Below are 27,838 nucleotides of genomic sequence, written 5' to 3'. Positions count from 1 at the left end.
ACATTTGTATGTATGGACTAAGTATATTCTGTCAAAAAAGTACCAGATTTAATAGGGATAGAAGAGGTGAAAAAGAAAAAAAAGGGACAATTTTCATTGCCATTAAAATGTACTGAGCACGCAAAGTGTGCCGCTTTCGAAATAATACTGCTATGCCAACTGATAAATAAATCAGCAAAACAATTTTTAAACGAATTTTCCAGAATTGATCTCTCTACTCGACGCAAATTCTCTGTTATGTCGACTACCAGGTAGAAAACGAATGCCTTTAATTGGCACTTGAGCAACAACAACAACAAAAATATATTTTGTTATTATTGTATATAAGTGATTCTTAACTCTTTTGCATCACCGCTCGAAATACGCGAGGCTTCTTGGTGATAAAAGAGAGAAATTTTATTCACGCGGACTATTTCGTTCTTGGTGAGAAGAGAAAGTTTTTGTTCACGCGGACTATTCCGCTCTTGGGGAGAAGAGAGAGTTTTTGTGCGCGGTTTATTTCGTTGAACGATGCAAAAGGTTTAATGTTAAAATTTCTATGAGCATCTGATGAAACAACAAAGCAACAACAAAGAAGCAGGCCATATTGACAACAAATACACAAAATTGCAAAATTAGCTGCTCTGTTGTCATCACCTTGAATGAATTTGCCTTGGTTATTAAGGTGTGGTTGTGAAAAGAAAAGTTGGCGCAAAATTAATCACGCCATCGGAAGATTTATAACTTTTGCAAATGGCGTCGTACGTCAATCATATTTGACATTTGTGAACTACATACATAGACAGCTGCAGCACACAAACAATCACAATGGAGCGCGTAAAGGGTAATATTAAGATTTCCAGCAGTGAAAATTAATTCAACCAAACGCAAAATGTTACGACTAATTTTGCGCCACCCTGTATATTGATCTAGTTTTTGTACAGAAAGGTCATAATTGCCTATCTTAGTTATGTAAGTATGTACACCTCAAGACTTTACGGTGAATTTGCTCGCTCAAATGGCGCAAAAAAGACCGGACGGCAAATAAAGATTATCTGGTATTTTTTATTTGCTCTCCGTCATTTTTTCGCATTTCGACAATCTCTTTAAACAGATGTTTTAAATGTTCAATTCTCGGTACTTTTTTGACAGTATATTCCTATGTATAGCATTTTATTTTAGAAATAATAGTCTCGATACTTTTTTGACAGTATATATGTAGATATGTAGGTATATGCATTTTATTTTAGAAATACTGCACTTTCATATGTATACTTCTTTGCCTGCCTTGCGTTAAGACATTTTGCCGGCCACACATTTCAATTCGCATAAAACGCTTTTGCGTTTATTTTTCATTTTTTTTTATGTATTTCAAGCTACGTTTTTTACCAAAATCAGTTCGATATTTACCCCACATACCTTGGGAAAACCCAACAGCTTCTAAACCGTGAGGTAATCCGAAGGGTCCCAACGAAGGCATTGGCATTCCTGGCGGCAAAGGCCCGTGCGGCACCGAGTGATGTGGATGCGGCCCACCATAGCTGTGCGGATGTGGACCTAAATCGCCGGATTTCAAGAAACCCGCAGCCATTAAGGCCTCAGTTGAGTGTAGAGCCACTGTGATGTCTGTAGCGTAAACGGTTGGAGATCTATTAAAGAAAACAGAAGATGATTTGATTATTATTAAAAAACAAAGTATGACGAAGAGGAATAATAATTAAAAAATAAAAATAAAATACTTATACGCATTATAACCTCAAAAGGTGACACTCTGCGTAGCGGTCACAAAGAATAGTAACATACGAGTGCTAATAATGGCAGAAAAAATTAACACCCGTTGGGACTTGCGTGAGCGGATAATTGCATACTGTTTCTATGCTCTAGGGGTGGTCGCACGGTCGGTCAGATGCTCAACTTGCTCAGAGTTCGCTATTATATGTGTGCATATGTAGGTATGTGTGTATGCATATATTGAATAGATATGAGAACCTTTAAACACTCACCGTTTATGTTGTTGTTGTTGTTATTGCCCTATGGGTATTCCTAAATTTAAATTTCAGACAGATGTGTAATTAATTTACGTGTGCGCGTGAGCATGTAATTTGGGGTCGAGTATACTTAGGTATGTATGTATGCATATATTCGGTTACACGAATACGACTAATGGCTGCTCGCTGCTGCCGATAATAGTTAAATACTAATGAAACTGATGATGAGTACCTTTGATGCTGATTGATTTCGGGTGACGAAAGTTGTTGAGTTGAATTTCGGCTGCTTCGTGAAAAACCAAAGTAAGGCATTTGAATGCAATGAAACGTGAAAACGATCTGACAAAACAAAGAGCAAATTTCAAGGGGAAAAACGAACTGTATACGAAAAGTTCGAATTGAGGTTGACTTGCATAGTGAGTGTGTCTGTGCGTGTGTGTGTGTAGGTAGGGAGTTTCGTGCATTTGAAAGAGGCGGATCCATAGAGAACACAAAATATTTTAACAGCAATACATGCGGTAGACCAAATCAGTACAAAGGATCAACCAACTGATAGACGGATTAGACAAATAGGGAACGAAGAGCCGGTTGGACGAAGGTGCAAATGAAAAGAACTGCATTTTGTGGTAAATACTATAGTGATCGCATATGTGAAACGAAGGTGTGGATGCGAAGAGTGCAAATTTTCGTTTTCTTTTTTTTTTTGCTTTATTTTTGCATACCTGATGTAGTAGAGGTGGTTCTTCATATACAGTAGCGGACATTGAAATAAGGGCATTTGTGTAGTGAAAATTTCAAGTTGAAGTTTGAGGAAATATTTTATGTTATATTACATATAACATTTTTGGTTTTTTTGTGCCTTTTAGTTTATATGCTTTTCTTTAGCTTTTTGTAAGCTTGGAATGATCATAAATCATAAGCGCACCCAGTGAACGAATAATAAGGATTGCTGGAGATTCTAAGTCAAACGAAAGAGTGCATCGGAAAGCAGTTCTAAAGCGTTGGAAGGTAGCTGGATATCTAATACGTCAATTTAAGACACAGCAAATTCTTTTTATTAAGTTTTATTTTTATTTTATTATATCGAAACTGTGATTTTAATGATTTTTATGTTTACTCATGTAATGAAATGTTAATCATATTGCGTAATGAATAACAGGCAAGAAACCTACAATACAAGGCAAAGAAGAAGAAATAGACCTTTTCTTGTCATTATTTGAATGTGCGAATAGTCGTAAAAAAGCGAAAAAATGCTGGACCATAAAAAAATTTGCTAATGTGATGAAAATAAAATTTTAGCTTTAATTTTTATTTAATTTCAACTTTTTTTAATTTTAAAGTAAAATTTAGTAAGTTTATATTCTTTTCTTAAATTAATTTCAGACTCTAAGCATCAATAATATATCTTAGAAAATGCTCTAATTGATGACTATTAAACTTTTTAAATAATAAAAGAAAACTAATAATAAAAAAAGAAAATAAGATAATACAAATTTCGTAAAAAAGGGCAAAAATGAAGGAATTTTATAACAACAGAAAAAAACGAATGACTATTGAAAAATACTGAACTCTTTGAATAATGGAGGAAAAATAATAATAAAATAATAAATAAAAAACAAGAAACTTAAAATAAAATAATGAAAAGAAGAAAGAAAATATAATAATAAAAATTAAAAAAAAGAACGAATTTAATAAAAATAGAAAAAAGTCGAAACAAGATTAAAAAATATTAAATTCTTTAAAACATAGAAGAAAAATAATAAAGAAAGGAATAAAAATGAAAAGAAAATAAAATAATTAAAATTAAATAAAAATCGAAAAAATGCGAATGAATTTAATAAAATTAGAAAAAAAATCCAAACACTATATTGAAAAATATTAAATTATTTAAATAATGAAAGAAAAATGGTTTAAAACAATACAAACAAAAAAGAAAATAAAATAATAAAAATTTAATAAAGAAAGAAAAAGGGCGAATGAATTTAATAAAAATTGAAAAAAAGAAGAGAAAGGATTGAAAAATACAATATTAAATTCTATAAATCATAAAAAGAATAATTACAAAAAACTAATTAAAAAGAAAACAGAAAATGGTAAAATAATAAAATAATAAAAATTCAATAAAAGAAAAGTCGAAAAACAATTGAAAAATATTAAACTCTTTAAATAAAAGAAGAAAAATAATAATAAAAAGAGAAATATGAGGAAAAAAGTAATAAGAAAAAAAATAAAAATAAAAAATAAAATAAAATAATAAAAATTTACTAAAGAAGAAAAAAGGCGAACCAATTTAATAAAATGAGGGAAAAAGGCCGAAACGCCGTTGAAAAAAAATAAACTCCTTAACTAATAAAAGAAAAATAATAATAAAAAAAGAAATAATTGTGAAAAGAAAATAAAATAATAAAAATTCAATAAAATAAAAAAAAAGAAAAAGAGGATTGAAAGATATTAAACTCTTTAAATAATAGAAGTAGAATATTAATAAAATAAGAAATATAAAGAAATAAAAAATAAAATAATAAAAATTTAATAAAATAAGAGAAGAGAAGAGGCGAACGAATTTAATAAAAACAGAAAAAAGGCCGAAACACAGTTGAAAAATATTAAACTCTTTAAATAATAAACGAAAACTAAAAAAAAAAATAAAAAAAGAAAAAATAATAATACAAATTTAATAAAAAAGAAAAAACAAACACAAAAAGACTATAGAAAAATATTAAGCTCGTTAAATAATAAAAGAAAATAATAGTAAAATAAAAGAGATAAAAGAAATAAAAAGGTGAAAGAGAAATAAAAAGGAAAATACGTTTCGAATAAATTTAAAAAATTTAAAATTTTTGTTACATAATTTTAAAATAAATTCAATTAAAATTTATAAATTTTAAAAGCTGAACAAACCAAGCATTCATAAGTATATCTCTATTATTTAAAATAAACGGCATTAAATGTAATATTTTTTTTTTTTTTTTATATTAAAACAGCTAAATTCTTCAAACTAATTTCGCCATAGTTTCAGGTGTGCAAAAATGCTTCCAAAATTCTGTGAATTTTTTATTTCGTTTTCACAGAGTTTTAGAGTGTGCACATTTCAGTGTCCGCTACTGTACTACCACTGAAGAAAATATGCTTATTTGTATGCCAGCGAAAGGCCTGAGCCGGCAATTGAATGAGTCACTGAAAAGTATTTTAAGTTAATGGAAAACTGCAAAGCCAGGATTACATGTGCCAAAAGGGCAGAAAAGGATGCTAAGGCTGCTAAGGCATTTGTATATGCACGCAAACATGTAATGTACAGGGTGCTGCGTGAAGCGTTTTTTTAATACTACATAATTTTGACAGTGACAGCGTTTTTAGGCAAGGCAGTCACATGCATGAAATCATATGTGATAAATAAAAAAAAAAAATTAAAAAAAAAAAATTTTTAAATAAAAAAAAAAAAATTTAAAAAACAAAATTAGAAAAAACAAATTTAAAAAAATAATAAAATTGTTCTCTATTTTATGTAATTTTTAAGAAGCAACCAGTATATGCACCACCCTGTATATGCTTGCATGTAAACATTTCGATATATACCTATATGCACATATTTAAGTAACTGGATGCATTTGCAATATTTTTTTTTTGTTTTTGTTTTTGGTAATGCAATTTTTCAGTATAAATAACCATAAAAACTAATCCAGGTCGCAAGATTATGCAGGACAAACGAGGTGTGCTTATGTGTGTTTGTGCGTATGTGTGTGAGGCGAGTTAATAGATCCAATCTTTCTTAGGCCTTCTCATGAAAACAACAAAGATTTGGTGACGAGTGCAAGCGCAAGATCAAAAGGCCGCCGCAAATAAGGCGACAAAGTGCTGATGGAAACTTGAAGATTTTACTGCACCAAAAAACCAAAAAAAAAAAAAAAAAAATTACTGGAAATTTTTTGTTAAGCTAAAAGGATGTTTCTGCGCACTTAGCGCAACACAAAGTACATGTCACACATGCGTACATAAACAACAAGCAGCGACTTATGGGCAAACATATTTTTTAGTGCATCCTACCGTTTCGCACAATTCGCATTACATAAGTAAAATTAAAACAACAACTTTTGCCATGATTTTATTTCTTATGGGCAACCACAATGATGCTGATCGTCATTAATAGTACAGATGCACTTATATACAGGCATACATACATACATATTTGCATACATACATACAGACACACATCCATATGTCTCCACATTCGCAAAAAAGTCGAAAATATGACAATCAGAGTGGGAGAGCAAATTACTCGTATATGTTCTCAACACACACTGAAATACCTAGAAGTCATGAGTAACTCTCGACTAAATGTAAAGAGCATATTGACTACGTGTTGGAGAAAACGGCGAGCATCCAAGCGGCACTCTCAAGAATGCTACCTAACACAGGTGACCCAAAGTCAGCCAGGCGAAAACTGCTGGCGAACGTAGCTACTTCAGTCCTACTGCATGCAGTCCCAGTCTGGGCAAATGCGGTGAAGCTGAAAGGAAACAGAGTTACTCTCTGTATATCGGCTAAGTGCTCTAAGGGCATGTTGCGGCTACAGAACCATATCTGATGACGCGGCGTTTGTTATATGTAGCTGGCATGTTGTCAGCGGATATACTCGCGAACGAAATGAAGCGAGTACGAGTATACGACAGATGTGCTGATGATGCCGAAATAAATAAAAATGCGGTGAGAGAAGAGGAGAGCCTTGTCTCACTAACAAGGTGGTAAGATCGATGGAATACCTCGAATAAAGGGCGATGGACTTATAAACTGGTTCCTGAGTTAAAACCCAGGGCTAAACCGTAGTTTTGGTGTTACAACTTATCACTTAGGCTTTAGAAAATACCTTTATAAGTTTGGGCACGACGAAAGTCCTAACTGCCCTGTATGCCTCAGCATTGATGAAGTCGCGGAGCATGTCAGTTTCCATTATCCGCGGTTCACGACAGGAAGCAGACTTCCAAAGGCAACCGACAAACATAGCTGGCTACCTGATGGAATCGGCAGAAAGGTGGGAGGAAGTAGCTGCATTCGTTGCCAGAACTCAGAAGGAGCTTAGATATACAATTGAACAGGCTAGAGGACACAATAGATAAAATTGACCAAGCTTTATAGCTAACGAGCTCAGCGAAGTAAAACGTTGAAGCAGTACCGCAGGGAGAGTAGCGGAGGAGTGGACAGAGTTCAGAGTTTAGTAGGTAGGCGGACTGTTTCGCAAGTCCAGCACAGTAAGATAATTACTGATATCCAGAAAGCTTGAAGGAAGGCGACTTAACAAAGCCCAGCTGTTTGGCCGCATAGACAGAAAAAAATCACTCCTCTCAAAAAGACACATCAAACACCGACTTGCCTTTGCAAAAGCTCGCAAAGGCAAATAAATGTATTCAGTTTTGGACCCACGAAACCAAAATAAAAAGGATGGGACCAGATGGGGAAACTATTGTACGTCGTCCAAAAAATTAAGCGCTAAATTCTAGGTTCACAAAAAAAACGATTAAACACGGCGGCGGAAGCATCATGGCTTGGGGAGCTTTTTCCTGGCATGGTGTTGGGCCGCTTATTCGCGAGGTTGGTAAAATGGATAGATTTCAGTATCTGGATATACTCCAGAATAAAATGGAGCAATTTGTGTTTGAGTTTATGCCATTAAATTGGACATTTATGCAGGACAATGATCCAAAGCATACTGCAAAGACAGTGAAGCAATGGGCCGGAAGAGAAAAAGTCAAAGTACTGGATTGGCCGGGCTAGAGCCCTGATCTCAGTCCAATAGAAAATTTGTGGAATGACGTTAAGGGCAAAATCGCTAACTAAAATTTTAAAAATTTTGATGATTTGTGGGCCGCAGTTGAGGCGGCTTGGTAGTCGATTACAAAGCAAAGATGCCACAAGCTTGTAGAAAGCATGGAGCGACGGCTTAAAGAAGTAATCAAAAACGGTGGATATATTATAAAATACTAATCTGGTAAATCAATACTATTACTCAACTATCTGATTTGTTTACTATTTTTGCTTTTATTTGGAATTTTTTAGGATGTGCTATTTATGTGTCCAGGAGGTTTCGTGAGTTATCAATGTCCTTTTAAATTAAATCAGAAGTCAAAATCTTTTTGACCATTTTTTTGTTTTAAAGTGGAAGTAAATAAGTTTTTTATGTTACTTTTTCCCCCAATAAAAAAATTTTTTTTAAAAACACATTCAACTCTTTGCTTTCAAAGCCGAAATCTGCTATTTATATGACCATGGCTATATATATAGGTATACTTGTATGAATGTATACTCGCAACTTAGTACGTGACTTTTCTGGAAATTGGCGTACAACCATTTGAAAACTACATACAACTGACACCTTTTAGACTAATGAACGCGCCGCATGAGTCTAACTAGCCAACTATCCATAGGAGTAATCAAAGCCATAAACTTACATAAAGGGTGATTAATTTAGAGGTATTCGATTTTAAATTGAAATAAAACAAGGAAATTTCAAATTGATTAGGTAATTTTTATTATTTTTGTGTAGAACCAATCATCCGACGGTGTGGAAGTCCGAGCAAATGCACATTACAATACAAATTCATCTCCTTTGTTAAATCAGTTTTGCCTGCGGAAATTGTACAAAAGCTTCAAGTGTTCGTGAACCGCTGCTTCAGACGCATTCTACGTATCTGGTGGCCAGACAATTGGATATTTAACACCGAATTGCATCGACGATGCCATCAAAAATCAAATGCAACTGAAATAAGAGAACGTAAATGAAGATGGATTGGCCATACCCTACAGAAAAGTGGCAATGAAATCAGCAGATAAGCGCTGGACTGGAACCTCCAAGAACAGCGGAGAAGAGGCAGATCCAGAGGCTCTACCCGTGTGGAGTTGCCTGATCTCCCATCGGGCGCGTCCCAGGTGGTGGATACGGAATCCCAGGCATCATAATAGTGGCCTTCCCAGCTTAATTAGTTTCCAAGACTCGTGTGATGACTCAAAGTTGGCATAGAATCAGGGTGCCATCCGCGAACCAAATTGGCTAGGTAGTAGTCCGGAACAAAAACCGAAAAGGTAATGGACAACAATGGATCAATTACTCCAGGTTTAACTTACACAAGTGGCAATCCATACAAAGCCGTGTACGAAACAATGACCTGGCAGTAAGAGAAAAATATATCCGGCAATCGCACAAAATGGAAAAAATTTTACTTTGGTCCTATGCTCCGCAACGCAGACAAAGGAATGATGTTGATGATGACGATTCATGACATTTATTTTTTACAGAGAAACTTTTTCAAATGTTGATCGCAACTGCGCCGTAATTCAACCATCCGTAAACAACAATTTTGAATGACACGCGACTCGCTGGAGGACTTTGGTCGGTATCTCGTTGCTGTTGTTGTTGTTGAAGCAGTACCTTTGCCCTGTCAGTGTAGCGCAATCACCGGTCGTCTTCGTCTAGCTCATCTAACGGTAGGCCCAGGAAACTAGCTGTTTCGACGGGTTGGGTCCAGAGGGAGAGAGGTGTTAGATGAGTGGGTTTTATAGGGCATGTGAAAAGGTGGTTAGTGACGTGCGGGGGGCCTGCACATGCTGGACATAAGTTTAGTGTGTCCGCGTCGATTCTGGATAAGTAGGAGTTTAACCTGCTACAGTATCCAGAACGTAATTGTGCCAAGGTTACGCGGGAATCTCGGGGGTCGGCCCCAGTAAACTAGCCCTGTCTAGTGTACCGTATCCCACCCCCAATCTCTCGTCGGTATCTCGTGAAAAACTTTAGCAATGTTGACTTCCAACGCCTCAAGTCCTCAATCGAAGCTGGTTTATCCACAAGGCAATTGGACCTCACAAATAAAAGTCTTGGTGGTCAATCCACTGGTCCGAGATGAGAGATCAATTATATATCACCGAAAAGACGACGCGGTAAATCCAGTGTTTCACGGGGTATGTGGCAAGTAGCGCCGTTTTGTTGGAAACAAAATGTAAATGTGGAGTTCGCGGACTTCAATTTCCGTTCATCCGGCATCAAAAAGTCGTGTATCATGGGGCGATAGCATTCGCGTTTCACTGTTACATTGGCGAGCCAGTCTTGACTTTGAAAAAATATGAGCCGATGACTCCTCCAGCCCATAGGTTGCACCAAACGGTTGTTTTCAATGGATGTAATTGCCTTCAGGCTCTTCTTGAATGGCTTCTTCTTGCTCTTCAGCTCAAATACGGCAATTTTGCTTATTGATGTGGCCATTAACCCAAAAATAGACCTCATAACCATACACCACACACCCTATTGGAAAAAAGTACCGCGAATCTGATCACCCTTTACAAACATTTGACTAATCAGCGCGCCTAATAGTAAGCGTACGAGTGACATTTGTCTCTTTCCAAACGCAAAAAAAAAACAAAATTAATAAAAAGAGAAATGTCCCTTTTTCAATTTTTTGTTGTTGTTTTTTTTTTGCCACATTTCGAGTTTAAATCGTTTTTCTGCAACTTTATCACGTACGCATGCGCATTACATTATTTTGTAAGCCTAGAAAAAAAAACCACTATAAAAATGAGCATAAAGCGGAATACAAATTTTCACTTTCAGTTTCCGGCTGCGTGAAGCAACAAAAAATAATATAAACTAACAAATCAAAATCATGAAAAGAAAAAATGAAGAATGAAAAATCTCAATTGCACATGACTGCCATTGTTGAATGTCGTAAATGAACCATATCGGGTTAGTTATATGCGCATACATACGTACTTACAGACATACATACATGCATACATATGCACATACATACATACATAAGTACATACATACATACATGCATACATAGATACGTGCATATATACATACATACATATGCTTACATACATTCGTATTTTCCGCAGCAACTCTAACTGTTGTGGGCAAAATATGCACAGCCGGGAGCCGAAGCAATTAGCGACAGCAAACAGCAAAAAAATATAAAAAAAAACATTTTTTTAACAAAATCTAAAAAGCCTTAAAATTATACAGGCGCATGACTTTGGTTGCCACCAAATGATTAAAAGCGTACACAGTTTTTTAAGGCACTCTAAAGCAAGGCATTATTTTTTTTTTTAATCAAGGCATGTACATATGTATGTATACGTGCACATAAATACACACACACATCCACACATTTGTACCACGCCAATGCAATAAATCGCCAAATCATATGAAATCATATGAAAGTCCCACACGCCATTTGGGGGCCAGTAGTAACACAAAAAAAAACAAAATAACTTAGTTTTGTCTGCAGGCTGCGTACACATCACCCACATCGCACATTTTATCATCGCTCCACTCCAAGTTCCATCATTCACTTACCCACCATAAAAGCACACACTTCTGCACGCATATTTGCTTGAACATTTCCAATAATTACGGTCAAAATAATATTATCTATTTACGGTAGCTGTGGCGCGTTATAGGTAAACATCAACAAATGCCTAAGGAAAATACTCACAAATCCACAAAAACATGGCAGTCAATCAGTCACATCTTCCACATACTGGACTATTTATCTGGCTAACTAATGGCCAACTGTGCGCTGAAAGTGTCATGTGGAGCAATGAGCACACACGCACACACACATACACGTATATATGTATGTGTATAGCCAGCAGCAGAGGATGTCAATGATAATGCATTAAGAGGCCACTCGAGTGTTCGTTTAATAAAAATACTAACAAACATGCCTGGGAAATATTTATGGGCCTAGCTATGGGACTAGCAGCAGCAAGCAGAGCGCACAGAAAAAAAGATGTACGCGTTTGTAGACATCATTAAGCGCTGCTCGATATTCGTTTGCGCAGCCGCAACCGCAGTAGCTGTTGTTAAGCAGCATAATTAAAAATTGAAGAGCAGCGTTGAAGAAGCTGATTCCGTGTTTGAGTAGATCATAGCCTTAATGAACTGAGTGCTGATTCAAATACACGTTTTGGAAAAAAAGGAAAATATGAGTGCTGAAAATAAAGTACAACGTGTTCCAAGTATATAATGGTAGTTAGTATGATTCCATAATAGAAGATTGTGTAAAGAGTGGCCACTGATTTCGGATGCTACTTAATTGAGGCAACTTGGAAGTAAGGGAAAAAGAGGCATAAGTAATAAAATGGGATAGTAGAAAGGTTTAACAGATCACGAAAAAGAACAAATATCTTCACCTCGGAAATTTCAAAGTCCCAATCGCCAAATTGCCAAAAAATTTGGTCGAAGTCCGAATGTTGTTGATCTTTACGTGAAACAAGTTGCCTCCTATGGTAAAAATGACAAAGGCGTAACTACGATGGTTTTGACACCGAAATAAACTCGCAAACTTTTTAGGATTGCAACAAGTTCCGCGCTTCCAACAGCAAAAATTGAAGTAATGGCAAATGTTGCAGCCAGCAAATCCACTGTTCGAAGGTCTATTCTAAAAGCGCCGCATCTGAAGCATACAAAATTATAAGAAAAAATCCAACTAAACTTTATGAATGAATGATTTTCACAAAGAACGCCGCCTCGATTTTGCAAGGGACCACATGGGCTGGAGTTATGTTAGAAATAATGATTCCGGTGAATGGAGAAAAGTAGTATCATATTTAGTGGCGAAAAGAAATCCAACCTGGATGAACCGGATAGATACAATTACTATTTGCATAATTTAAGAAAGGAGGAAAGGTATTTGAGCCGACATCACGGCCGTGTAGGTCGTGTTATGGTATGCAGATAGGGAGAGATATTATAGCGCGTTCGAATTGAAAATTGTGGCCTTCAAAATGACGGGAAGCAGCTGTAAGGCTCTGTTGGAATCATCTTTTCTCGAGATGCGTGTAAAAATTGGACCTACTAATACGATTTTTTAACAAGATAATGCGCCTGTACACACTTCAATTGTGGTCAATATTTGGATTGCGTCACAAAACGTTGAAACTTTAGCGTGACGACCATATTCCGCAGATCTAAACATAATTGAAACCATATGAGGATGGCTTGCTCGTAAGGTCTATGAGAGTGGGTAACACTTTAAGGACAAAAATGCTTTCAAAAATTCAAATCATTAAAACGACCTGGTCTAACATTTCATTAGGCCATCTGGAGAATTTTTACAAATCCATTGATCAACTTATTTACGAAGTAATTTATAAACAAGGTGGCAGTACAAACTTTGAGCTTTAAATCATAAATGTAAAAAAAAAACATCTACAATTTGTTATTATTTTTTTCTTATATTATTTGGTTAGTGCCTCTATTCGAATGAATCAAGTAAATCAGCTGCTGAAGTTTAACTGCTACGAAATAATGTTAAATGGAATAATATTTCGATGCATATTTATTTTCCAGCAAAGTGCAGTCTTCACTTGAATTATCAATAACCCTTGTGCTACTAGATCAAATACGGTTGCACTAATAACCATTTTCTTCCATACAAATTATTGTCTCTAATCAAGTGAACCGGACTATATAAGTCCCTGAGAGCCAAGCAAAAAGTCAATTTGTATGCCTCTTTGAAAAGGCAACATTGAATTTCGTCTGTAAGCGCGGCTTTGATCGTTCAAAAGCGTCCATTTAGCTTATAAATTCATTCTATTGGTCCAAACTCATCTCATAGGCCTTTTTTGCAGCAAAAGTTTGAAAATTATAAAACTTGGTATTGAAAACATCGAGCCAAACATGCACCGTATCAATAAACTCTGTCGTTTCGATGTTCTAATACATGTCACTAGAAATTTAAAATATTTCATAAAATCTTCCCCGAAGATTGTTAAGAAAAATTTAGTGCTTCAAACGTTTTCCTTTATTGTACCTACCTTAAAGTACAATTGAAGATACAAATTGCAGGATGAGTAAGTCAAAACAAAGCCGAATGGCTCAACCATTATTTCATGCTAACTTTTTTAGCAAAAGTTTTCATTTCAATGCATTCGAGTACTTATTCTTTTATTAAACAGATCAATCTGGTCCGTGTCGCAAGTCGTCGCAAAAGTCGGTGCCGCCAATCTGGCGGCAAGATGTCATTAAGAGGAAAGGAAAGATTTTCAGAATACAGATTTCCCGTCCGAAAAGCTAAATTTGCTCCGACTAACTGGTTCTCACATCAGCGAGATTTGACGATGGCAAAGGGTTATGAAGCAATAGCTTCATGGGTCGTTAGCACTTGCAACAATTTTCGCATACGATCGACACGTCTTTTCGATTATTTTCGATTGTGAAATTTATTCATGCGGTATTTAATTCAAAATCCTTTTGAACGCCCAATGCAATCTGTACCCTTGAATGAATGCAGTTGAGACTAGTGCCCAAGCATGCCTGAATTCATAACAAAAGGTGACAGCCGCAAACCAGCTGATTTAATGTTTTTCTTTCGCCTCGAATATTAGAATATCAGAGTGGCGAATAGAAGAGTACTAATTATAGGCGCCTCCTATGATTTGGCCATCTGAAACAAAATTGTGAGAGTAACTTCGGCTGCGAAGTCGTCGGGTGCGGTTTTTCATACGGCAACGAAGTAATATGATTATAGACTGTGTTAGTTCTTTTCATATATCACCAACACAATCTCAGTTTTGTCGTGAACAAGCCGTAGTCACATCCCTGGTTACGTCAGCAAATCAATTGAGAGCCGGTTAACGAACTTGACATCTAGTTGTCTATGCCCTGAACAACGACTGATTGGAGGAGCGTAAAAATATGTTCGAAATGAGCGAGTCCAATCGCGCTGTCGAATCTTCTTTGACGTAACAGCAAAAGTTATTCTCACAATTTTCCTGCGAATGGGCAAATCTTGTATTCTATCATCTTGAAATTATCATCTTGAAATCGGCTAGAAATTATTGGCTTCTGACATCAAGGCGCTCCGTTTGAAAACCCCTTTACATATGAAAGACCCTTTATATGTAAGTATGTATTCAGATATTACTTACGAAAAATTCACGTCATGAAAATTTGTTTTCGACAAAATCAGCTTATGAATTTTTTAGCTTAGCTAGAAGCCGCCATTTTTTTGTTTGTTTTTAAAAACGCATGATGGCCAAAATTAGCTGCCAATTTTAGACATATCAAAAATAATTGTGGCGCTATTATCTGACTGTGCCACATCCACAGAACCAGCAGCTAAGCTGTTGAATTCACTTTGACGCTGGTTTTGGAGCAGTGACGCATTCAATGCCAGCGCGCATTTTAATGCATTTTTAATTTGAAAACTTATGACTTATTTAAACGCATTGGTTAGTGAGCGCGCGTACGTATATTCGCACATGCATACATATAGACATACATACACACATATATACATACATACACACATATGTATATACATACATACATACATATGTACATACATATTTCCATGCATATGGGGGCATTTGCTGAGACGTTAGCCGCATAACGTGAAAATTCGCAAACGTCAGCGTCTGTTTAAGGCGAACGCAATTGACAGACAGCAGTTAGGCAGCGGCGTGGAAAAATTGCATTTGCATTTGCATATGTCAAAAAACTAATTAAAAGTAAACAACTTGTCCGCGAGTCGCCACCGCACAACCAGCCGCACAGCCAAGCAACTAAGCGCGCATGTATGCATGTGTGTGTGTGTGTGTGTGCATTTTAATATAAAGTAAGTAAGTAGCTGTACTGCATTGCAGCCCAATTAAACATATTTCTAGGCCAACTCATCTACTTGCATACGAGTGAGTGTGTGTGTGTGTGTGTTCACACATTTCTGTTTTTCCTTGAATTTGCTGCGTGCCTTGTACAGTTAATAGTCTTAAACTTGTCAAAATCGTCAACTAACTAAAAACACACAAACGAGCGACATACACACACACACACACACCTATGCATATCGGCATGTAAAAACGCAAAATAATTCACACAGTTATTTTTCGCATTTTTCGGTTTGACTCTTAATTAAACTTCAAGTTGAGTTTTTAACAGATTCATCACGCAGATTCGGATTCGACATTGGGATTGGATTCCGTTGCGGCTACGCATAGCGAAGTTGGCCAAAGCAAGTTGGCGCAGCGGCTGCCACTCTTTATAACTGGGGAAATTTTTACAGCTAAAAAGCAAAATGTGAAAATTAGAAAAACTGCTTTATAAATAGAAAATCGTATGTGGCGTTGCTGCTGCGGCATGCAATCGTCAGTGTCGGGCGTTGTTCGTCTTATTGAAATTGAAGTGCTCAAATGCTGTGCTACTACAACAAAAAAATACCAACAACAAAGTGGAAAATCAAATGCAAATTCGAATTAAATGTCAGCACGCATTTAAACTGAAAAGGAAAAGGAAAATGCCAAGCTGCAACAGGCGTTCGTAGCAAAAATTCATATGCATATGCAAGTGCACGCACACATACACACACACAAACACATAAGAGCATTTATATTTATATTTATTATTTCCTCCATTGCAAAAGCGCACCGCTGCGAATCAAAAATAAAGCTGGCCAAGACGAAATGATTTTCCCGTCGCCAACGCCAACGTCAACAACAACAACAACTACAACTACCACTCAACAGCGTTTAACAAATGCAGAGAAATGCGCGGTTGCATGCAGCAGGAAAAATGCAAGCAGTAACTGCCACTACAATGCGCATTGAAGAGGCAGCAAAAAAAAAGTTAACAAATTTAATAAAACCACGGCAACTAAAAATTTACCAACATCAGTAGCGTCGGAGCAACGGAACAGCTTCTACTTCAGCTTCTATTCCGGCCTCAACTTCAGCTTCTACTTCGGCCTCAACTTCACCTCCTACTTCAGCTTCTACTTCGGCTTCAACTTCACCTCCTACTTTAGCTTCGACATCGGCCTCAACTGTAGCTTCTACTTCAGCTTCTACTTCGACTTCAAATTCACCTCTTACTTCAGCTTCAACTTCAGCCCCTACTTCAGCTTCAGTATCACCCGTAGTCGCCTCAACGACAACCCGCTGTTTTACTAAGTTTATTAAGTCGCATAATTTTTCCCCCTACTAGCAGTGCGGCAGCTCATTATGCACCGCCAACAACAACAACGTCTACTGTTGCTGCAGCAGATGAGTCCGCCGAAGCCGCTCGCTGGAAAGTGCAGCGAAGCTAGAAATGATAAAAAGAAATGCATATTAAACCAGTAGCTGTGCGCTGGCATTCTCTCTAAAATCTGCATTCATTTATTTATTATAATGCAGCCTGTTTTTTGGTCTGTAGAGATGTGTGCGTGCCGTGGTCAGCAGTCAAGTCGAATTTTCGTTATTTGAGTGAGAGATTTGGACTTGGTTTAACGGTCAAAGACATTAGCCTACATATTTTTGGCGCACTATTTTCTTGTTAGTTAGTAGAAGTAATAATTTTGAAATTTTTTCTTGAGGAAAAAAGGAATTTCGACGCATTTTTGCAAGCTATAAAATAAATATAAATTAAAAAAAAAAAAATATAAATGATAGTGCAGGCGGCATAAGTTGCCAAGCGGCGTGTACTTAGTCCGACGGAAGCTGATTCGAAGGTACTTAAGCACGTTTTACTGTAGTAAGTGAAACATTTTAAGTAGCAGAGTAGCAAAAAGTATTTTTTTAAACAAACTGCGAACGGTTTAAAAAATATATTTAAATTAAAATTTGAATGTTAATTTATTATATAAATATTTGGTTGGGGAATAAGTTCATAGCGTTTTCATATTTTCTTTTACTTTACAACGATTTTTTTGTTGTTCGGCAAAGGTTAAGTATTCAATCGATAGAAGTCTTTCTGTTCTACAAAATTATGTTAATTGTATTTTTGAGTTATTTCATTTTTTATTAGCTTTGAAGCTTTGAAATGGAATACCCAGGAGGCAAAAATCAACATTTGCGACAACTGCCCTTCTTTCCTTACTCTTTTGCTTTTCATCGAGGTCAAAAAGCTGCCGAAGCACCCCGGCCTATTTGCGACGTGTATGGCGAGTCTACAGCACAGAAATGGTTCACAAAGTTCAAAAATGGCGAATGGCGACTTTGACGTCAATTCCACGACCCGCAGCGGAAGGCTTTCTGAATCCGACGAAGAACGTCTCAAATCACTTTTGAAGGAGAAGGGTCGTCAAACCAGTCGTGAATTGGCGGAAAAACTGAACTGCGACCATAAAACTATTCTAAATCACCTTCATTGAATAGGATTTACCGAAAAATTGGGAGCCTGGGTGACTGGGTGCCTCACAAGCTCAACATAAAAACAAACAAAGTCGCTTCTGAGCATCTCGCCTACCATCGAGCAACACGCGGTCATAAACAACGCTTTTTGTACCGAATCGTCATCAATACGAAGCAAAGAAAGGAGTGGATAGCTTCAGGAGCTGAGAGTCAAGCCGGATTTTCATCCAACGAAGATCACGAAATGTGTTGGGTTGGACTGGGGACGTGTTGCACAAGTCGTCAAAGCCGCACTCCAAGACTTCGAATGGAACTTGCTTCAGCATCCGCCGTATTCTCCGGACCTTGCACCGACCGATTAGACCAATAAAAACTCTCTCAATAACTTATTTGACTTTAGACCAGGCGATTTTTGGCGAAACGGCATCAACTAATTTGTTCGAGAGGTGGGAAGAGGTTGTAAGCAGCAAGGGTGAATATATAATTGATTAACTTATTGATATAATTATTGCTTTTTGTTTAATACTAATGTTCCATGTGACATTATCGTTCATAGACTTTAATAATTCTAACGCTACTTGAGAAATATCAAAGATGATATAAAAAAGTACCGTCTCGGAATTATTCACTACTGACAGCTAGGCGTCACTTTTGAGAGGCCCTTCATATCCAATGAAAACTAATATTCTTTTTCTTAATTGGGGCGATAACCGCTTACGCGATTTTGGCCGAGTTTAGCAAAGCGCGCCAGTCGTTTCTTTCTCGTGCTAACCGACGCTAGTTGGACACACCAAGTGAAGTCACGTCCTTCTCCATCTGATCATTCCAACGCAAAGGAGGCTTTCCTCTTTCTCTGCTATCACCAGCTGGTACCGCGTTGAATACTTTCAGAGCCGAAGCGTTTGTATCCATGCGGACGACATGTCCCAACCAACGTAGCCGCTACATCTTTATTCGCTGCGCTATGTCTGTGTCGTCGTAAAGCTCATACATCACATCTTTCCATCGCCTGCAATATTCGCCGTTCCCAACGTGCAAAGGTCCAAAAATCTTCCGCAGAATCTTTCTCTCAAACACACCAAGCGTCGCCCCATCGGATGTTGTCACCGCCCAAGTTTCTGCGCCATACGTTAGGACGGGCATGATGAGAGTCTTATAGAGTGTTAGTTTTGTTCGACGGGAGAGGACTCTACTACTCATTTGCCTACTTAGTCGAAAGTAGCACTTGTTGGCAAGAGAGATTCTACGTTGGATTTCAAGGCTGACATTATTTTCGATGTTAATGCTGGTGCCTAAGTATACGAAGTCCTTTATAACCTCGAAATTAAAACTGTCAACAGTGACGTGGGTGCCGATACGCGACTGCGCCGACTGTTTGTTTGATGACAGGAGGTACTTCGTTTTGTCCTCGTTCACCACCAGACAGGTGATCGCCATTCACTTGGGAGTGGCCAGGATAATTCTTCTGCATATGGTTCAAGCAGCTCACAATGCCCCTCCTCTGGGTAGTTTCCGTACACCCGTTCCGGCGTGAGCTAACGTGAGAAGGCGAAGCATCCCACGATAGCTGGTTGTGCGCTGGGTTTAGGACCCGCCACTTAAAAATCCCCCTAATTAAAACTAATATTACAAAACAAAAAAAAAAACGAAATTAGCTAATTTTTATCTTCAATCAAAGTTACCAAAATATTATTTACTTGTAGATACCCACATAATTTAAGTGCCAATTTCATTATTCAATTTCAATTCATATTCCTTTGCCCATTTGAGAGCAGCGTTTCTGGCGCAATTAAACGAAACGGTGCCAATTTTCCTAAACGCCCACTCGAAGCAAAAGTTCTTATAAAGTTTTAAAATTTTAATTTTTTTTTTCGCACCAAAAGCTGAGGCAATGTTTTCAACGCCAATTCAAAAATTATGCCATTACTTCGCCGTAATCTGCTAGCAGCCAGGCAGACAGCAGACAATAGCAAAATATGAAGAAAAAAATATAAAAAAATATTAAAAAAACATGAAAAAAACATGGAAAAAAACATTAAAAAAATATTTAAAAAAAAACATGAAAAAAATATTAAACAAAACATGAAAAAAATATAAAAGAAACTTCTTACAGCAATACAAATAAGTTCCATTTTTGATTTCCTGTTGATATTTGACGTTATTAATTTCGACCTATTATGCGCCAGCACTCATAAGCGTGATTATGTAAATTTTTTTATTGATTTCTTTTCATTTTTTTTTGTTTTTTGATTATTTATTTTGCTAAAAGCACACCAAAAGAAAACAAACAAAAATTACACTACAGTGTCGCCAATAGTTCTTTGTACACTTTTGTTTTTTTTTATCCGAACACTGCTTGACAATTTACCAAATAAACAGAAGAAAAAAATATAGAAAATAATTAAGGTAAAAATAGAGATATCGCAAACACATCAGCTTTGGAGGCAAAAGTATGGAAAAAAACCTGACGTGCAGCGTCGTTCGTTGCCACTGGTGAACCACATTCAGACGCGCGTTCCTTTTTTGTGCCTCCATCACAAGGCAACTCCACTAGCGGCGGTGTGGATATCAGTGCTTCCATATCTGGCGGCTATGTATGGCATATGGATTTTGTGCTGCGCGCAGCTGAAACGCAAGCAGTCGACAAGAAGTCGACAAGTAAGCGTTGCGTCATTTCAATTCAGTTTTACCATTGCGCACAAACATAAAAGCATACATACAGAGCGATTTTTGTAAAGGGTGGTTAAATTTTAAGGGCCGATGTTCTGAATATGAACCACACCTAAACGTCAAGCTTTTTTCTGCATGTCATTCGACATTTTTCAATTTCAGACTAATTCAATTTGAACCATGGAAAGATACAGAATTGAGCAACGCGTTAAAGGTATTGAGACTTATTATGAAAACAGGTGTTCAAATCAAAATACATATCGCGCACTTCGTGAAGAAAATCATCTTCAGTGATGAGGCACATTTTCACCTCAGTGGATTCGTCAATAAGCAGATTTGCCGCATTCGGGCGAATGATAATCCAATAGTGATTGCCGAAAAACCAATGCACCCACAAAGAGTGACTGTTTGGTGCGGTTTATGGGCCGGCGGCATCATTGGGCCGTATTTTTTCCAAAATGAGACCGGTCAGGTAGTTACTGTGAATATTGTTTCGCTATCGTGAGATGATAACGAACTTTTTATGGCCCGAATTGGAACATATGGATGTGGACGATATGTGGTTTCAACAGGACGGTGCCACTTGTCACACAAAGCATAGAACCTCAATTATGCCTCAGCGTCATCGACAATTTGGATCATCGGATGGAGGTGTGCCGCCGAGGCCGTGGCGGCCATTTGGCCGATGTTTTGTTTTATGCGTAATTGAGTCATACCAGTATTAAGAAATAATAATAATTTCCTAAAAAAATGTATTTTATTCAAAATCAACACCGGCCCTTGAAACTTAATCATCCTATAGATAAGGAACTATTTGCATTTGGTGGTCTTTGGAGGTGTGCCGTCCAGGCCGCGGCGGTCATTTGGCCAATATTTTATTTCATACGTAATTGAGCCGTACCAATATTATCATAATAAAGAGAAATGACAATAATTTCTTAAAAAAATTGTATTTTATTCAAAATCAACACCGGCCTTTAAAACTTAACCACCCTTTAGTTGTTCTGCTACAGCTCCTCGGCTGTTTGTGACTCTACTTGTCTAGGTTTTTTTGTTTTGGTTGCACGATCTTGATAGTTACTCGGTGTACACTTGAATGATCATTTCTATTTAAATGGCTTTGTCAGCCAAAAAGAGCTCAGAAATCAGAAGGAAAACAAAATTTAAAATAAAATAATCAGAAAAAAAACGAAAAGTAATAAGCAAAAAAGCACTAAAAATCTGGAAAACAAAGAGTTGTGCATGAAAAAAAAAAAAATAAAAATAAATAAAAATCTGTCGCCAGTCAAATTTTAGAAAATCTCTGAGCTGTAAAGCTGTAAGAATTGCGCGGCCATTGGTAGCATCGAAAAAAAAAACCGAATCAAAAAAATCAAAATACAGCTTAAAGGTGTGCTGCTCCCATTAACCGCTGCGTTATATTAAATATGAAATAGGAAAAATAAATAATAATTATAATTATCAATTGAACTAAAGTCGCGACGCGTCGCAAGTCTAGCCGGTGCGCTGATAAAGTTAGAAAGCTAGCAAGCCAACTGACGGCAGAGCGCAGAGCTGCGCGCGCACGGCTGAACAATGAAACAAGAAACCGAAAAAAAACAAAAAAACACAAAAAAAAATCCAAAAAAAACCTAAGAAAAAGCCTTTGCCTCACTTCAAGCCTTCAATCACTTGATTGACTTATGATTATAAAATTCACTTATTGTTTGCAGCAGCGCCTTATTGTTGTTATTGGCACTTATGTATGTATGTATGAGCGAGTTCGGAATCATTGATTCAAATTTAATTTCGTTTTCAAGCCCAGCCCAAGATAATTGAATTTTTTTTACTTTTATTATTTTAAGATTTCTGACTGTTTCAGTAACCAGCTTTTTATCAAATTCGTTGCTTTTTTCAGACCATTTTTTTATTTTTTGAGGAAAGAAATAAGAAAATATTATGGAAGCGGATATGGCGCGCATGTACGTACGAGTATGTGCCTGCTGCCTGCCGCTCCAAATGGTGAATGAATAAGTGCGTGTTTTTTACATTTTCCCTCTTTTTAATTTCCATTCAATAAATCTCCAATATTCCTCTATGCGTGGGTGGCTCCTTGACGGCGTTTTGACAGCCAATAACTGGTTGCGCGAAGCAGCATTCTATTTAGCTGGTTATCGGTTTGTTGTTTGTGTGTAAATATGTATGCATGGGCATGCATATGAAGTGTGGATCAATAGCGCTGTAGAATATTTCGCTCGCCCGTGGATGCGAAGGTGGAGTAGCTCATTGCTTGTACTTCTTGTTTAATGCCGGAATTCAGATAGCAGTCGCAAGTCAAAAGTCACCATTGGAGGCTGCTAATCAGCAAAGCGACTACTAACGGCTAATGTAATTTGTCAAGTAACACTTGGTAGGAAATTAAAATTTATGTTTTCATAAAAAGTTAAGTAAAGTAAAGTTTTTTTTTATTTTTTTTGTATTCCATAGCTCCTAGCTAGAACATAGGGCCTCAATAAGCAACTTGTAATTTGATTTATTTAGTGTAGGAATTTAATTTGACTCCAGGAATGGCCTGCTTTTTCCGCTTCAGCTTCAACTTATCGCCGCCATGTGTTGGCTGGTCACAGTTTTACTCACTTAGCTGGAATTTAATTTTTTAACTTAAAAATAATTCTTCTTCTTTTTTAATTCTAATTCTTTTTTACATGAATTGTTTTGCTTTAACCTGATTTTCAGTATTTTTAAAATTTTCCTTGAATCTTATAGAGCAAAAAGTCTTTGAGACTCGGTAGATTTTGCTCTCACCGTTTAATAATTTAGACTTGGGTGTATAATATTTAGTGCCCTGCGTGACAAAATCCAGGTATCCAGGCAGCTGCCAGCATTACTCGCAATCTTTTGTATGGAATAGTCACTGCTTTCTGAAAACTGGTCTACTAACGATAAGCTACGGCAAGTAGAATTAAGGGGTTTCGTTCAAGTGTTTTAATAGTAAGAGCAGAAATATTTCAAGAAATAAATACTCATTAAGAGCGAGTATTTTGAACTTAGCATACTATTTTGTAGCGTTCGAAAAAGTGCTGTGGTTTAGCAGTTTTCAAGTGTAAGCAGTTACTTGGGCTCACAACGCATACAAATTAAGAAAATGCATCACTAAATGGAGGCCACGGTGAAAAGATTTTTAGAGGTGTACTACCTAGCAGACTGTTATTCGGCTCTGAGCGAATTCGACAGATATGCCGACGTCATTTATTTTGTGTTTCACTCACGTGGAATCCAAAGTTCTCCCCAAATTTTTTTTCACCATATCTAACGAGCAACCCTGGTATCTATCATCCTTTAATGGTGGCAGTTTAACATCAACGGTTCGGAAATGCCGTTATCTCGTGCTGTAACGCCGTGAACCATAGATGGCTAGATGCGAAACGTTTTACTCGTGAGAGGAAATGCCACCCTCGGCAGTAATGCCACACCGCAAGAAACATTGAATAGGTATTTTTTTAAACAAAACTTGGGAGTTTTCAGTTTTCACACCACCATTGAGGTTATTATTTAGTGTATTCAGTAGGCTCATATCTTAGGCTGGAAGACATAGTTAAGGAAGAAACTATAAACAGATTTATTAAGTCTCAACGGCTTAGATGGATGGGACATGTGGCTGAAATGGAGAAAAAAAAGGGGACGCCTGAGGAAAAGGTAGCTAGACGATGTGGAAGCTGATCTGAGGAAAATATGCGTGCAATGTTGGAGCGAAGTGGCTGTAAATCGAGATCGATGGCAAGAAGCTGTGAAAGAAGCAATGGTTCGCCAAGGACTGTGACGCTCAGAAGAAGAAGAAGAAGAAGAATAAGAAGAAAAAGTTGGCTTATATCACCTGTATTCACCTACATATAATACTGGTTATTTATGTATTCTATACTGAAAAATACATACATAAGCAAAATATTTAAATGAAATTATTCAAAATTGCAATATAAAAGTAAATAATATGATAATAATAGAGTAATGCACACGAAAAACATAATTCTACAGAAATACATAAAATATTACAATTTTCGAATTAAGCATAAAAAATGGATAGCAAAAAAAAAAACAATTGTTAAACAACGAACAAAATAAATAAAAGCAAATAACTTTTCATTTTTTATAACTTAAAAATTGTTAAGAAAAGTATGCGTGTAAAATATCTTAAATTCAAATTCAATTCCCTTGCCTACGAAAAATTACAGACATAAACCAACACTCAGTTTTCAATCAAATTACATATTTGTGAAATGTATTCATATGTATTTATATGCACAAGAATTCGAAAGGATATAAGAGGCTTTGGAAAAATCTAAAAACATACTTTAATTTAAACTATTACCTTATAATTTATAGTTTTATTTTAATAATTATGAATATTTAAATCGTTACATTTTTCCATTACCACAAAAATGAACTGTTTTACTCAAATGATGGCTTACTTCTGGCAGCCCGCTATTTCAACTATCGGCGGTTCATCAGCACAGGGAGTGGCACGCTCTCACACTCCTAGCTGCGCTCTCACAGAAAATGAAAGAGTTTCGCATCTTATTGTCTATGCCGTGAATAGCACGACGGAGCGAATAATGAGGCGGCACCTATCGTGGTACCGTTACTTTGCTCACAGCGAATTTGCCAACATCAGCTATTTTGTGCAATTGGTGATCAGTGTGACCAGATTACCATTTTCGAAACTTGATTTAACATTTTTGTTTGTTTTCTAGCCTCGGAGTTTTAGTTCTTTCTTCCTGGCATTATTCTTTTCTATTTTCTAGGCTCTTCTAATTAAAGTGCGTTGTTTATAATTAGGTAAAATATGTATATATTTTTTTATTAAGTTTAATAATTCACTCAGTTCAATTTAGCTCTACTTTTTATTTATCATCTGGACATATTGTCGGCATTTGCGATTATTGTTGGCCTTGGTAACTATTCGTGTGTGAATTTTTTTTTGTTTTTTTTCTAGTTTTTTACTCTATAATTGTAAGTACTCGTACAAGTATTCTCCTTCCAGCAGACTGCAGTGTTGCCTGATTTTCCTTATAAAAAAGTACTAAAATGCTTATTTAAAGGAAAGAAAATACCGCATTTTTATTGAATTACTATGGTTTAAGCAATTCAAGTATGCCTAACAAATTATCGTTACTTTGTGCGTATTTAAAAAAAAAAGTGTTATGGCTATTTACAACAGACTGTATTAAAAAAAAACAGAGTTTTAACAATCCATTCTTGTATTTAAAACTTATGTTAAGAGAATTTCTTTAAAAAACGGCCGAAAAACCCTTTTTTGCTGTTCTGGTTTTTTCAGTAGCATCTGCTATTTTTTTAATTTATTTTTACTATGAATGCACCTCTATGCCCTTAATTCGTATTCAGTAAATTCAAAGGCCTTTTAAACTTATATGAAGGTTTTAAATGTTAAGAGGAATTGAGAGAAGGAGATCCAATATTCTTGCATAACCTCAAAAGGAGTATATAAATAGATCTGCACTTTCAAAACATTAAATTTTATAAGAATCAATAAATTTCAATAGCACTGAAATCTTCCCTGCATAAACTTTAAATGCAAGAGTGACCTTTTTCAACCATTTTTTCAATTATACAATTAATTTAGCTAGGTGGATTTTTTTGAAGCTTTTAATCAAAAAAGAAACAAACACCAAACCAAAAATTCTTGTATTTTGGGTATAAAAAGGCACTAAATTTATTGCGAAGAACAAAAGGTTGGCAACATAGGCATAAGTGAGTTCATTTTACAGATCAACCAGCATCACCTAACCTAACCTAAAGGCTTGGCAACACTGCACAACTACACTAATATGACGTCACGCACTCGCTGATGGGCACAATTTTGTTTCTATCATTCCTGTGTAAATAGACCGCCAAGAGCATGCGGCTGGAGTACTATTTTTGGAGCTTTTTGAAAATGAAAAAATTAAAACAAAAATCAACGTGATTTTTGAGCCACTTCAGATTTTTTTTTATTACAACAAAATTCAATAGACTAAAAATTCTGATTATAAGCCTTTCGCAGCGGGCATGAAACGGGAAGTCTACTATTTCTGAGACTACATCAAATGGCACTGTACCACAAGCTTGGTCTGAACGCCTTGTAAGAGTGATGAGCTTATTTATTTCAAATAAGTAAATACAAGTGGGCAGAAAAAAGCGAAATATTTCTAAATTGTATTAACACTACTAACAGACAAAAATGTGAAATAGAGTACTAAACAGTGTGGGCAGAATATATAAAGAACTGGGTCATAGCGTAGGTCAAAGTTATTTTAAGGGGTTACATGGGTTTCGTTGGTTCAAAAAATCGATTTATTTTTCTTTTTTGCTTATTAATTTCTACAACTTCTCAGGAGTATTATCCAAAATTTTCAAGTCGATCCGAATAATAAATTCGGAGATACAGCCCTTGGAATGTGTGCGCTCCCAGCCACTTTTATTGTTACTCAAAACTTTAAACGCGTTTTTCTCGGAACCTTGTTGTCAAAGTCGGTTGTCAAATGTTTTCGAAAACTACTCAACCGATTTTGATGAAATTTTACACAGGTGTTCGAAATACAATTTACTCGTGCTTGAACGAAGGAGTTTTTTTTTTCAATTACAACTATTTAAAAAAAAAAACAAAATGTCATGCAAATTTGACCGAAATTTTAATTTTTTTTGCAAAAATGTCTGCCAAAATTCCAATTTTTAATTTTTTTCCTTCCTTCGTTCAAGCACGAGTTTATGGTCTTAACTAAAGCACTTATTTTCGTTTTTTCTTATTTGATGAGCCTGTCAGGAGTTATGCTGACAACGCGGACGCACCTTTTTTCGAGGGGTCACCGAAAACGACGTCGCAATGGAGGAGTTTTAATTTTTTTTTTTTAATTTCAGAAATTATTCTTTAAATATGTATCTATAAGACAGAAAAAAGTTTGAATTAAATAAATAATTTTTTACATAGAAAAAAAAAATATTGAAAATAGGCCTTTTTTTACCCGACGAAACCCATGTAACCCCTTAAGAATGTCCTAGAAAAATTTTTAAATCATGGAATTAAATTGAGCTAAATGGTCTGCACAATAAAAAAGGTGTACTTTATGTTA

The 27,838-nt window shown here is 36.2% G+C and overlaps 1 protein-coding gene across 1 annotated transcript in view; it reads right to left on the bottom strand.

The window, feature by feature from the left end:
* The window catches only part of LOC129239477 (homeotic protein ocelliless), a 78,096-nt gene that overhangs the window by 38,459 nt on the left and 11,799 nt on the right, over positions 1 to 27,838 (bottom strand). The window contains exon 2 of the mRNA XM_054874984.1: positions 1,390 to 1,628. Coding sequence (XP_054730959.1) covers positions 1,390 to 1,570 — 181 coding nt within the window. The 5' untranslated portion in view covers positions 1,571 to 1,628. The remainder of the gene's footprint in view (positions 1 to 1,389; positions 1,629 to 27,838) is intronic.

Source organism: Anastrepha obliqua, chromosome 2 (assembly GCF_027943255.1).
Source record: "Anastrepha obliqua isolate idAnaObli1 chromosome 2, idAnaObli1_1.0, whole genome shotgun sequence".
In the NCBI taxonomy this organism is placed as follows: domain Eukaryota; kingdom Metazoa; phylum Arthropoda; class Insecta; order Diptera; family Tephritidae; genus Anastrepha; species Anastrepha obliqua.
Note: the sequence above shows the minus strand (reverse complement) of the source record. Positions and strands in the feature narration are given on the sequence as shown.